This window comes from Taudactylus pleione, unplaced genomic scaffold, assembly GCF_031769625.1.
Source record: "Taudactylus pleione unplaced genomic scaffold, aTauple2 ptg000054l, whole genome shotgun sequence".
Taxonomy (NCBI): domain Eukaryota; kingdom Metazoa; phylum Chordata; class Amphibia; order Anura; family Myobatrachidae; genus Taudactylus; species Taudactylus pleione.
In genome coordinates, this window is record NW_028284456.1 from 8,831,149 (window position 1) to 8,844,234 (window position 13,086).

Here is a 13,086-nt window from a genome sequence, read left to right on the forward strand (position 1 = left end):
CACTAAGGTAATTCAGATACTTTGAGATTGTGTGTTAATCAGAGATGATACCACAATAATTCCATTATGAACACGTAAAGAAAATAACATTTCCTCTCCAACTATTACACAAGAATATCCTCGTCAAAAAAAGGATTCTTCCTATTTAAAACTACACAATTTTCGTTATCAAATTTCAGTGATCAAACACCTGTGACTAAAATCAACTTTATACACTATAGTTGCAAACTGCATTTAAAAATAAACTGTTTTATATAATCCACATTGAGAAAGGAGTTTTTTTTTACCCTTTATTTCTTCAGACTGCGGATTTCCCACAGTGCTATGTGACTGATAAATTAACTTTGTACTGTTGTATAGGCAAACAAAATCACAACACAATCCACTTTCATTTTTTTTAATAAATTAATTTCATTCAAAATACAGTGCCAGAACATGATGCAGCTGAACATGCTAGTAGGGTTTGTCATGAAGCACCCGTGCTCATGTTAAGTTGGCTATGGTGCCCCTCTACTGCTAGTGGTTCCTGGGATTGATAGTAATGCCAGAGCAGCACTAGACATCTGCTCTCTCGTGCACTAGAGTGCCAAGTAAGTTATTCTTGAACAATTCTTTTCACTTCCCCCCCCAAAAAAAATAAAAAAGAAGAATTCTAGGGTATACCAATACACAATCACACTACAGTAAATGCTTGTTAAGTTAAAAATGATATAACCTGGTAATTCAACACTAAATGTACAAATGTGGGAAGGGAAGGAAAAGATATCAGCAGCAGGTTTTTGAATGAGTGAGCATACACCGCTGTTACAGAAGGTGAATGTTCCATTTTGTTTAATCCCTTTACTGCTAGACTGCTGTAAAAGGGTTAAAGCTCCACAGGGACCCGTACTATGAGGGGCTGGCAAATGGGTTGGATGCCCGGATACGCCACAAAGAACGTTACAAGGCCATATTGGAAGACCTGTATTCTACAACAGAAATGTACAGGTTTATTGATGACAGAAACACATGCTCCTTAAACAGCCTGACTGAGCCTGCAGTCATTTTATTGACCTGTGTTACCAAATGAACTACTACATTTCACGCAGCAGGAAGGATTGAATTCAGCAAAAATATATATATATTTATACATAATATAATATTGATTACGTGTTTAAGTGGGACTTTGGTGATAAATCACTTTGCAAAAAATTAAACCTGCAGGTTGACTGCATATTTCCTCTACTACTCAAACTTGCTCTGGGTCATTAGTTGACATCACACGCTTTAGGTTTGTTACATAGCACTGCAAGAAAAAGCTTGAGATATGTTCTTCTGGAGATGATATCACACAACAAGGATAATGCCTCTCTTAGGAGTATATTATAGATATATATATATATATATGTATATAAATGAAAAGGAAAGCTATTTTTACAGTAGTATGAATACTGAGGAGGCAATCTTGAAGTTAAAAACAAACAAAAAAAAACTAAATTAAGCACATTTTATCCCTGGAGATTACCCATGGTAAGGTGGGTCACACTGCACATTTGTATGTATAGTCCAGCATGGATTGCTAACTGGATAATGGAAGATTTTCCCAGAAAGAAACTATACTTGCAAAATCGCATGAAAATCTTTTTTGCAGTGAGGGGGAGATAGAATTTAAATGTTCACAGGGATAGAATTTAAATGTTCTTGGTAAACCGGATGCTAAGGCTGGTATAATACACAGTTTTCTTTTCATTTAGCTGGTCAAATATTTCTGATAATGGAAGCATGTCTCCCTATATAAATGCATTAAAGATTACAAATATGTTAAGTAGGGCATAAAAATAAGGTTTGAAAAAAAAAAAAAAAAGCAACGCAAACTTATTTTTCCACGTCCATTTCCTTATTAGTATAGTTCTAAAGAACTTGAGTTGAGGAAATGGAGATCCATGCATATATGCAGTCTCTTGCTGGCAGCCAGCTATACAGGGGGTAATGTAACCATGTGTCCATCATGTTCAAAGTCATCTGCACCATCTTGTGAGAAAACATGCGTTAGAGGTTTCCATGGAGATACTTCTAGACATGACGGATAGAGCTTTCCTACAGTGCAACGAAAATCTTTTCCCAAGTCCCAAAGGACACGTTCAGATATCTGCTGTCGCAAAAACCACTGGTCAAGGTCCATATCATACTGATAAATGGCATATTTTGCTTTTTCATTCATATGAGTTTCTCTGATAAAGACACACAAGGAATTGGATATGACCACTGCTCGGACGCAGGGATCAGCAAATCGTTTGGCGGGAATATTGGCAGCCATGTACCATTCATTCTTATGGATATCATACACTTCAACTGTTACGGAAGAGCCATCCAAAGTGTTGGATGGGAGCCTTAATCCAGAGTTGTTGTCCGTTTGCAGACCCCCGAGGTAGAATATTTTGCCATCAAAGGCTGCAGCAGAAGCAAAACATCTACTGGTCTGCCTCTTTGCCATTTCTACCCAAATACCCGACCTCGGAATGAAGCAGTATGTCAGATTATAGGACATTACATAAATGCAATCATGGACGACTACAGCAACACTCCATTGAAATGCACTTGGAAGAGGGCTCACCATTGTCCACTCATCCCTCTCACAGTCATATCTTTCAACTGTCCTTCGATTGAGTTCTCCACCTACACTATCTCCTCCTATTGCATAGATGTATCCGTCACACCATATCAACGAAGGCTTAACACGAACACACAACATGGGGGTCTTTGGAATCCAAGTATTCAGCTGGGCATCAAACCAGTAAAAACAATTCACAGTCCTGAATGAAGCCTGAAGTTTGCCCGGCTTGCTGTGATTGCTTTTGGTGGTTTTAAGGGGGACTTGTCCACCAGCAATAAAAATATCATTATCAGGAGACACCAGAGCCCCAACTTTGTGTAGCTCGGAAGGTGGGTTACAAAGCTTGTAAACTTTCTCTGCCTGAGGACTGTAACAGATTGTAGAGTAACAACCAGGGTTTTCTAGTGCCGCTTCTACTATTATGATCATCTCTTCTTTTGTCATGCCAAGCCTTGGTTTAAAGAATCTGGGCATGGATTTGTAAAGTCCTTGCACTACTACAGACTTATCATTTGGTGGCAATCCTTGAAACCATTCCCGCTGAATAACTTCTGAGAGAGCATCAATACGGAGGTGGCTTAGCACAGTGGACAAGTACTGGGAGCGCGACACAGTGTTGTAGTCTAGCCAAGACATTGCAGCCTCTCTAACAGTCTCTTCTTTTTCTACATTCAGATTGTCACTGCTTACGAGGTCTATCAAAAGCTCACTTGACAGTTGCATGAAAGCATCCTGGCGGTAGACACTGGTAAACTTGTGCTCCACCATCCTCTTCGCGCACTGCTTCAGCTCTTCACAGCTAAACAGATCAGCAAAACTCATGAGCCGCACACAGTTTTTGGCATTGATTTTTTTTATTAAATATTCTCGACAGAGCTGCAACACATCGTCCACCTGTAATACAAGATTGCACCTTGTTAAGCAGCTCACAAAATATTGAAATTTTTTATAAAAAGGTATAAAAATCGATTATAGAAGCTGCACATCCACAGACCTAAACCTTTCATAAAATCTACAAAATTGTGAAGTAGAGAAAAGGCACATAAAACAATGAGTAATAATGCCCAGTATTAGTTAAGTGCACCTTTCTCAAGGCAGTTTTGTGACTGACGATCATGATACATTTCTGATGCAAAATGGACAGTTGCTGACATCGCATATGTAGTTAAATGTAATAGTACAAATCTTTATGCTCTGCTAAAAGCACACAGCCCTAGTACACCTTTGTCTGTAGAAATACTACTTCACTGACATTTTTTAAACGCTTTGATATAAAAAAAACACAACTTGATACAACTTGAAATGTTTCACATACAATTTTTGCCCAGAAGAGGAGTGGAATAAAATTAAAAAAATGTTAATGTCATTTACCTGTAAAAAGCATGCAGTTTCATACAGCTGCTCTACAGTGCTTTCATTTATTGCCAAATTACCCGTGTATGCATAGGTTATAATAATCTGCAAAGACGCAGCATCCACATTCCGCAAGTGTACATGGGTCTGTTTACTTTCACTCAATCCACTCATGAACATTGCCCTGCAAAATAAATAACAGCAAGATTAGGAGAAAATATCATACATACATATATATATATATATATATATATATACACATACATATATACACACACACACATATACATATATATATATATATATATATACACATACATATATACACACACACACACACACACATATATATATATATATACACACACACACATATATATATATATATATATATTTTCTATGGTTGGTGCGCCACCTCCATAGGAAGGAACCCCCTTGGAAGAGACGGGAGTGCCGGAGGTTACTTTTTGGAATATATTAGTTTCCAACAATCCGGCACTCCAAACAACAATAATAAACTCTGGACGGTGCCTTCACATAATCAAATAGTATAGCAAGGGTGCGGCACTCGTTCTGGAAAAAACGCTCCAAACTTAATAGGTATCGACGTTTCAGTGCACTATCTTCAGGATGTAAAGCAACAGAAGTGTACATCTTACCTTTATACACCTTCACCCTTAAGTGAGACCGAGCCGGAACCTCGCACCCGTCCAGCGTCCATGGTCAATGACATCATCGCGACATCCATGTGACACTCAGTAAACCATCACCATAGAAACGGATATACACAGCACTATAACGGAAGTACAATCATTATAAGACCTTAATAAAAATAAAGCAGCTAGCAGGATATGAATCCCCGCAAATACATAATATATCATAAATAGCAACAATTAGACAAATCAATACCTGTCACAGGGAGAGAATCTAATAGTTATGGTAAAGGGACACGATACTACTAGGCACTTAGAAAGCGATATACTTTGTTAACTCTATAGCCAATGTGTCATGCCGCTATTGTTAAAGCATGAAAATTAAATATTTTCATTCAGACCACAGGGCGCGTTTCTACCCCACCGGTGAATCCAGCAGGCTTCACACTGAAGAAGTAAGCGACCCCGATCCCCACCCTTTGATAGTGGTGGAACAAAATCAATCATCCTATAGCGCAAACTAGCTAGTGTATGACCTTTTTCAACAAAATGACAGGCCACAGGGACTTCACTGTTACCGTTAATTAAGGCTGTTCTAAGGTTAGAACGGTGCATCGCCATTCTCTCCTTAAAATTTACATTGGGTTTTTCCAATGTATGAAAGCCCACATGGGCAGATGATTTGGTATACAATGAAGGCGCTATTGCAATTCAAAGAATGTTGGATGAAATACTTTCTCCCGGATAAAGGATGGTAGAAAGTGTCACCCGTTAATAGGTATCTACAGGTTACACAGGGACATTTAAAACATCCATTCTTTTTATTAGATAAAAATGTTTCGGACCCGTATCAGATGATTTTTTTAGAAATAGCTGCTTTGACCAATAGGTCACGCAGATTATGGCCTCGAGAATAGCTCGGCATTAAGTCAGTATTAGACAATGGTAGCATTTAATCTGACTTAATCAGATGCCTATTAATATTGGGTGACAGTAAATTATATCTATTAACCCAAGGTAACACTTGTTTCCCAGTATGTTTGTTACTTTTCTTGAGATGATCATTACGATCGAGGTCGAATGCACGTTCCTTGGCATCTTGGAAAACTTTATTGGGGTATCCCCTCCTACAAAATGTCAGTATTAGTTCATCAATCTGCATAATGGCCACTTATTTAACATTATTGATCCTCAATATCCTCACCATTTGTGAGTAAGGTAGACCCAATTTAAGGTTTCAGGGGTGGCAGCTATGCATGTGTAAAAGTGTGTTACGATCCGTAGCTTTTATGAATACTGAGGTGACAAGTTTATTGTTGGATTTCATAATTTTGACATCTAAGAAGTCAATACTGAAATTCTGTACGATGGAATACCCCAATAAAGTTCTCCAAAATGCCAAGAAAAGTGCATTAGACCTCGATCGTAATGATTGTCTCAAGAAAAGTAACAAACATACTGTGAAACAAGTGTTACCTTGAGTAAATAGATAAAATGTACTGTCGCCCAATATTAATAGGATAGCCAAAAAACATTGGCATCTATTTAAACCAGAAAATGCTACCATTGTCTAATACTGACTTAATGCCGAGCTATTCTCGAGGCCGTAATCTGCGTGACTTATTGGTCAAACCAGATATTTCTAAAAAAAAAAAAATCATCTGATACAGGTCCCAAACAGTTTTTATCTAATAAAACGGGATGTTTTAAATGTCCCTGTGTAACCTGTAGATACCTACTAACGGGTGACACTTTCTACCATCCTTTATCTGGGAAAAAGTATTTCCTCCAACATTCTTTGAATTGCAATAGCACCTTCATTGTATACCAAATCATCTGCCCATGTGGGCTTTAATACATTGGGAAAACCCAATATAAATTTGAGAGAATGGCAATGCACCGTTCTAACCTTAGAACAGCCTTAATTAACGGTAACAGTGAAGTCCCTGTGGCCTGTCATTTTGTTGAAAAAGGTCATACACTAGCTAGTTTGCGCTATAGGATGATTGATTTTGTTCCTCCGCTATCAAGGGGTGGGGATAGGGGTCGCTTACTTCTCCAGTGCGAAGCCCGCTGGATTCACAGATTGGGTACAAATGCGCCCCGTGGTCTGAATGAAAATATTTCATTTTCATGCTTTAACAATAGTGGCATGACACATTGGCTATAGAGTTAACAAAGTATATCGCTTTCTAAGTGTCTAGTAGTATTGTGTCCCTTTACCTTAACAATTAGATTCTCTCCCTGTGACAGGTATTGATTTGTCTAATTGTTGCTATTTATAATATATTATGTATTTGCGGGGATTCATATCCTGCTAGCTGCTTTATTTTTATTAAGGTCTTATAATGATTGTACTTGCTTCTGTTATAGTGCTGTGTATATCAGTTTCTGTGGTGATGGTTTACTGAGTGTCACATGGATGTCGCAATGACGTCATTGACCATGGACGCTGGGCGGGTGCGAGGTCCCGGTCCACTTAGGGGTGAAGGTGTATAAAGGTAAGATGTAAATTTCTGTTGCCTTACATCCTGAAGATAGTTCAATAAAAAGCACTGAAACGTTGATGCATATAACTTAAGTTTGGAGCGTCTTTTTTTTTCGACGACGAGTGCTGCACCCTTGCTATTATATATAATATGAGATATGGTAAGAACTTACCCTTGTTATCTCTATTTCTACGAAGTCCATAGGGTTCCACAGGATACCTTGGGGTATAGGTGTGATGTCAGTCGCAGGGCACCAAAGAGTTAAGCTTCCAGCCTCCCAGGATGCACTAGGTCCCCCTCCTATACCCCGCCCCCGAGCCAAGGCACCTCAGTTAGTTACCAAGCCATAGGCCGGAGGAGGAGAAGGAAGAGAGAGAACAAATATCTGGACACATACAAGAATCACATTCTCACCAGAGGGAGACGGAAAACCGGTGACCAGAGCAAAGCCCATCTGCAGCACAGGTGCGACAGGCGGGAGTCCTGTGGAACCCTATGGACTTCGTAGAAATAGAGATAACAAGGGTAAGTTCTTACCATCTCATATTTTCTACTTCAGGGTCCATAGGGTATCCACAGGAAGTCCCAAAGCAGTATCCTTTAAGAGTGGGAACGCTCCTGTGCAGAAAGGAGAATCCGCCGCCCGAAGGAAGCATCCTGAGAGGCGAAGGTGTCAAACCTGTAATACCTCACGAAGGTATGGACAGAGGACCACGTAGCAGCCTTGCAGATCTGGACTGCAGAGGCACCACGTTGAGCTGCCCACGAAGGACCCACAGACCTAGTGGAATGAGCCTTCAGAGAAGGAGGAACCGGTAGGCCTTCATGAAGATAAGCTTCAGAAATAGCCATACGGATCCAGGCTGCCAAAGTTTGCTTTGAAGCAGGCCAACCCTTTTTACGGACAAACAAAGCGTCCGACTTCCTAAACGAAGAAGTGCGGTCAACATAAGGCCTTAAAGCCCGCACAACATCCAAAGAGGCCTCACCCACGGAAAGACCCGGTGAGTTAAAGGCCGGAACAACGATTTCCTCGTTAACATGAAACTGGGAAACAACTTTGGACTCGGGCCGAGTGCGGAGTACTGCCCTGTTCCCATGAAAAACCAAGAAAGGGGGTCTACAAGAAAGAGCCCCTAACTCAAAACACGTCTGGCCGAAGCAATAGCCAGAAGGAAAACAGTCTTAGCTGTTAGCCATTTAAGATCCACTGATCCCAGTGGTTCAAACGGCGGTCCTTGGAGAGCCCTCAGGACCACAGCTAAATCCCAAGGCGCCACAGGTGGAACAAAGGGCGGCTGACTGAGGACAACACCTTGCATAAAGGTGCGCACATCCGGGATTGTAGCAATCCTATGGTGAAACCAGACAGACAGGGCTGAAACCTGTACCTTCAAAGAAGCAAGGCGAAGCCCATGATCTAGTCCCGCTTGCAGGAAGGCGAGAATCCGAGACAGACGAAACTCCCGTGGTGCATAACCTCTCGGTCGACACCACTGGAAGAACGTATGCCACACGCGATGGTATATCCTCGCGGAAGACGGTTTCCGAGCTCGTAACATGGTCCGCACCACAGAGCTGGAAAACCCCCGGGACCTCAGCATGGCCGTCTCAACAGCCACGCCGTCAAAGACAGCCGAGTCAGGTCCGGGTGAAGGCAAGGACCCTGAGACAGAAGGTCCGGTCGTAGCGGCAACCGCAGAGGAATGTCCACGGACAGACCCTGAAGGTCTGAGAACCAGTGCCGTCTGGGCCACGCGGGAGCTATCAACAGGAGCGTCCCTCCTTCCTGTTTGAATTTCCGGATTACCCGTGGAAGAAGGGAGACCGGAGGGAACAGGTATGCGAACCGGAATGTCCACCGGACGGACAGAGCATCCACCAGAGACGCCCCTTTGTCTCTTGTGCGAGACCCGTACACCGGCAACTTGTTGTTGTGCCGGGACGCCATGAGGTCGATCTCTGGAAGACCCCATCTGTCCACCAGTAGTTGAAAAACGTCCGGGTGCAGGGACCATTCCCCCGGATGAACGTCCTGGCGACTTAGAAAGTCCGCCTCCCAATTGAGCACTCCCGGGATGAAGACCGCTGATATGGCCGGAAGATTGCGCTCCGCCCAAACCAGGATCCGAGAGACCTCTACGAGAGCCGCCCGACTGCGAGTTCCTCCTTGCCTGTTTATGTAGGCCACGGTGGTAGCGTTGTCCGACTGGACCTGTACCGGGTGACCCTGGAGAAACCGATGTGCCTGCTGGAGAGCATTGAAGACCGCACGGAGTTCCAAGATATTGATTGGAAGCTCCGCTTCTGTCGGCGTCCACCTGCCCTGGAACAGATGTGGACCCGAAACTGCTCCCCAGCCCCGAAGACTGGCGTCCGTTGTCAACAGGACCCAATTTGGAACCCAGAACGGACGTCCCTCGCTGAGGTGGGTCGTCTGTAACCACCAAGCAAGGGACAGGCGAACCTCCGGGGTGAACACAATCGTCTGGGACTTCAGAGACTGAGGCAGCCCGTTCCACTTGGACAGGATCAGGTGCTGCAGAGGTCTGGAGTGAAACTGGGCATATTCCACCATGTCGAACACCGACACCATGGAGCCCAGTAACCTCATCGCCGAGTGTAGAGACACCCGGCGGCTGTGCAGACAACTGCGCACCCTTGACTGCAAAGCAGAGATCTTTTCCTCCGTCACGAAGATCTTTTGCTGTCCCGAGTCCAATAAGGCTCCAAGATGCAGAATCCTCCGAGACAGGATTAGAGTGGACTTCTGCCAGTTGATTAGCCAGCCGTGCCGTTGCAGCAGGGCAATCGTCAGGTCCAAGTGGCGTAACAGGAGCTCTGGAGATCCCGCCACCAATAACAGGTCGTCCAAGTACGGCAACATGCGGACTCCCTGCAGCCGCAGAGAAGCCGCCATGACCGCCATCACCTTGGTGAAAACACGTGGTGCTGTCGTCAGGCCAAAAGGTAACGCCCGAAACTGGAAGTGGTCGCTGCGGATTGCAAACCTGAGGAACTGTTGATGGCGCAAAAGAATAGGGACATGCAGGTAAGCGTCCTGTATGTCCAATGACACCATGTAGTCCCCAGGTTCCAGCGCCAGAATGATGGACCGTAGGGTCTCCATCCGAAACTTCGGTACCCGCAAAGACTTGTTGAGTGCTTTGAGGTTGAGAATCGGACGATACGACCCATTGGGTTTCTGTACCAAAAAAAGATTTGAATAGAAACCCTGGCCCCTCTGGGAGAATGGAACAGGCACTATAACTCCAGCCTGGAGCATTGTGTGCAATACCTTCCGCAGCTCCGTAGCCTTGTTCCGGTCTGATGGTAGACCCGTGGTGAAGAATGGAGCCGGGGGTCTGTGCCGGAAGGAGAGGGTGTACCCGTGGGAGACCACCTCCAGAACCCAAGTGTCTGTCGTAGTGACCGACAAACACTGGGCGAACTGCAGCAGGCGGCCTCCCACCCTGGGATCCCCCAAAGGGAGGCCCGGACTGTCAGGTCGCAGGCTTGTCATCTGGCTTGGGGGCCGGACGTCTGGTACTCCAGCCTGCTTCCGGGGCTTGACCGATTTCCTAGGGCCAGCCTGACGAGGAAACGACTGTGGTTTGGGCCTGCCCTGGGCCCTAGATGACCGAAAGGACGATGGTCCAGAACCAGAAGGAGCAGCGGCCGACGGAAGACAAGCCGATTTGGCTGCCGCCAGCGTGGCCACAATCTTATCCAGATCCGGACCGAAGAGAACTTCTCTGGTAAACGGCAACGCTTCCAGACCCTTCTTGGAATCTGCGTCCGCCTTCCAGGATCGCAGCCACAAGGTGCGACGAGCAGCTACCGCTGCTGAAGAAATTCTAGACACCAGAGTACTAATGTCTAGAGCCGCCTCGTTGATGTAGGTGGCCGAATCACGGAGATTGCCAATCAACTCCGCCTGTTCGGCCGGACAGTCGGAATCAAAAGAAGCCTCTAATGAATCCGCCCAGCGCTCCATCAACCCAGCAAATGGCCATAGCCGGCCGTGCTGCCCCCCCCGCAAGAGAATAAGCGGACTTCAGGCAGATTTCCACCTTGCGGTCCGTAGCATCCTTAAGGAAGGACATGGATGGCATCGGCAATGTGGCACTACGGACAAGACGGGTCACGTGAGAATCCACCTGTGGAGGGGATTCCCACTTGGCAAAATAATTATCCGCGAACGGATAAGCCACCGCCAGGCGTCTCTGCGGCTGGTATCTTTTGCCAGGCTGTTTCCACGCCTCCTCTAAATGGTCCACCAACTGACCCGAAAGAGGAAAGACTGTGGCATCGCCCTTCACGTCTTTGAAAAAGGCATACTTAGACTTAGCCGCTGGGGGAACTTCGTCCTCAATCACCAAGGCTGTGCGGACCGCCCAAATAAGTCCAGGAATATATACTTTGGACTTAGCATCAGCGTCCTTAGTATGGAGAGGTTCCTGATCGTAAGGATCCAGAATCTCCCCATCATCAGACGTCCCTTCGTCATCCTCATAAGGAGCGGACAGAGACGCCACCGGACGTTTATGAGGCCGCATCACAGACTCCCCTTGCAACACATCCGACAAGTGCTGTACAGAACTCGTCAGGGAGTTAACCCACGCTGACTCCTGAGAAACCGGGAGCGGGGAAATAGGGAGACTGTGGGGTACCACCAATTGTCGTGGGAAACCCTGCATGGGTGACGACACCACAGACTGCTGGGACAAACCCATCGGAGTAAACGCGGACTGCGGAGCTAACTGGCCCACTAAAGCTGTTAGTGCCTGAGCGAAACAAGCCCAGGGCGGCTCCTGTACCGGTGCTGTAACCGTAAGAGGCCGCGCCATGGACAAACACTGCCGGCAAAGGCCCTCCGCGCTACCCTCCCCCTCCGCTAACAGTACTTTACACGTGATACACTGTAGCCGGAGGGGAAAATCACTTTCAGACATGATGGCACCACGTATGTGACCCCTCTCACCAATTATATATTAAATAGGCAAGAGACCACCCTGCAGCACCGCACCGCACCGCAAGGGCTTAGCAGAAAGAACAGGGACAGTAATAAAGCTGACAGAGAAGAAAAGTTACAGGCAGCAGCGCTAGCACAGTCACATACAATGCAAAGAAAATCAATTCCTGCACTAACAGCGCTGATCACTCAACTACACAGACACAGGGCCTGGTAGGACACAGCGCTGCATACACAGACCTGACCACAGCGGAGGAGAGGTATGCGGGGGGACCCAGACCACGATGCTTCCAATGCAGGCTTCCAGCAGCGTTCACCATGCTTCTGAAAAGATGGCCGCCGAGGAGCAGAGAGAAGGCTGGCCTGGGGAAGGAGCGCTGACACAGGGCCAGTCAGCACAGTGCAGAGAGGGCTGTGTGCAGCGGGGGAGGCGCCGGCTGTGAGACAGAGAAGGCGCGCTCCCTTGGCATGCATTTAACCCCTGGGACGCCGCAGCGCTACCGCTCTGCTGCGGTCCGCTGTCCCAGGGGGTAGTGGAAGCGCAGGTTGGTCGCCTGGCTCCACGCTGCAGCCAGTCCCCATGGAGCCCCCTGCCTGGGGACTTAGGACCATGTGATCAGCGGGGACCCACCGCGGGACCCCGCTGCTTACCTCTGTCCCCCTTGAATCCGGCCATGGTCCGGAACATCTGGGGTCACCGCTAGCTGTGACCCCAGATGCCCACCAGCATCCCCGGATCAGTACCGGCGTTCTGGTACCGGCGGGGTGTAGGGAAGACAGCATGGACGTCAGGACTGACTGTCCATGCTGTTCATCCAGATGTGCAGCCACAGCTGCATGAAGAAAAAGCTTCAGGGGCTCTTCTAGCCCCCACTCCAACAGGTGCACCCGACTCCGGCAGGGCACCAAACTAAACTGAGGTGCTTTGGCTCGGGGGCGGGGTATAGGAGGGGGACCTAGTGCATCCTGGGAGGCTGAAAGCTTAACTCTTTGGTGCCCTGCGACTGACGTCACACCTATACC

The 13,086-nt window shown here is 46.2% G+C and overlaps 1 protein-coding gene across 2 annotated transcripts in view; it reads right to left on the reverse strand.

The window, feature by feature from the left end:
* Nucleotides 1-294: 294 nt before the first annotated feature.
* The window catches only part of KBTBD2 (kelch repeat and BTB domain containing 2), a 70,581-nt gene continuing 57,789 nt past the window's right edge, over nt 295-13,086 (reverse strand). For both annotated transcript variants that reach the window (XM_088464413.1, XM_088464414.1), the window contains exons 3-4: nt 3,965-4,130; nt 295-3,487 (exon numbers count right to left, since the gene is read on the reverse strand). In XM_088464413.1, the coding sequence (XP_088320539.1) occupies nt 1,955-3,487; nt 3,965-4,130 (1,699 nt within the window). In that variant the 3' untranslated portion in view covers nt 295-1,954. The remainder of the gene's footprint in view (nt 3,488-3,964; nt 4,131-13,086) is intronic.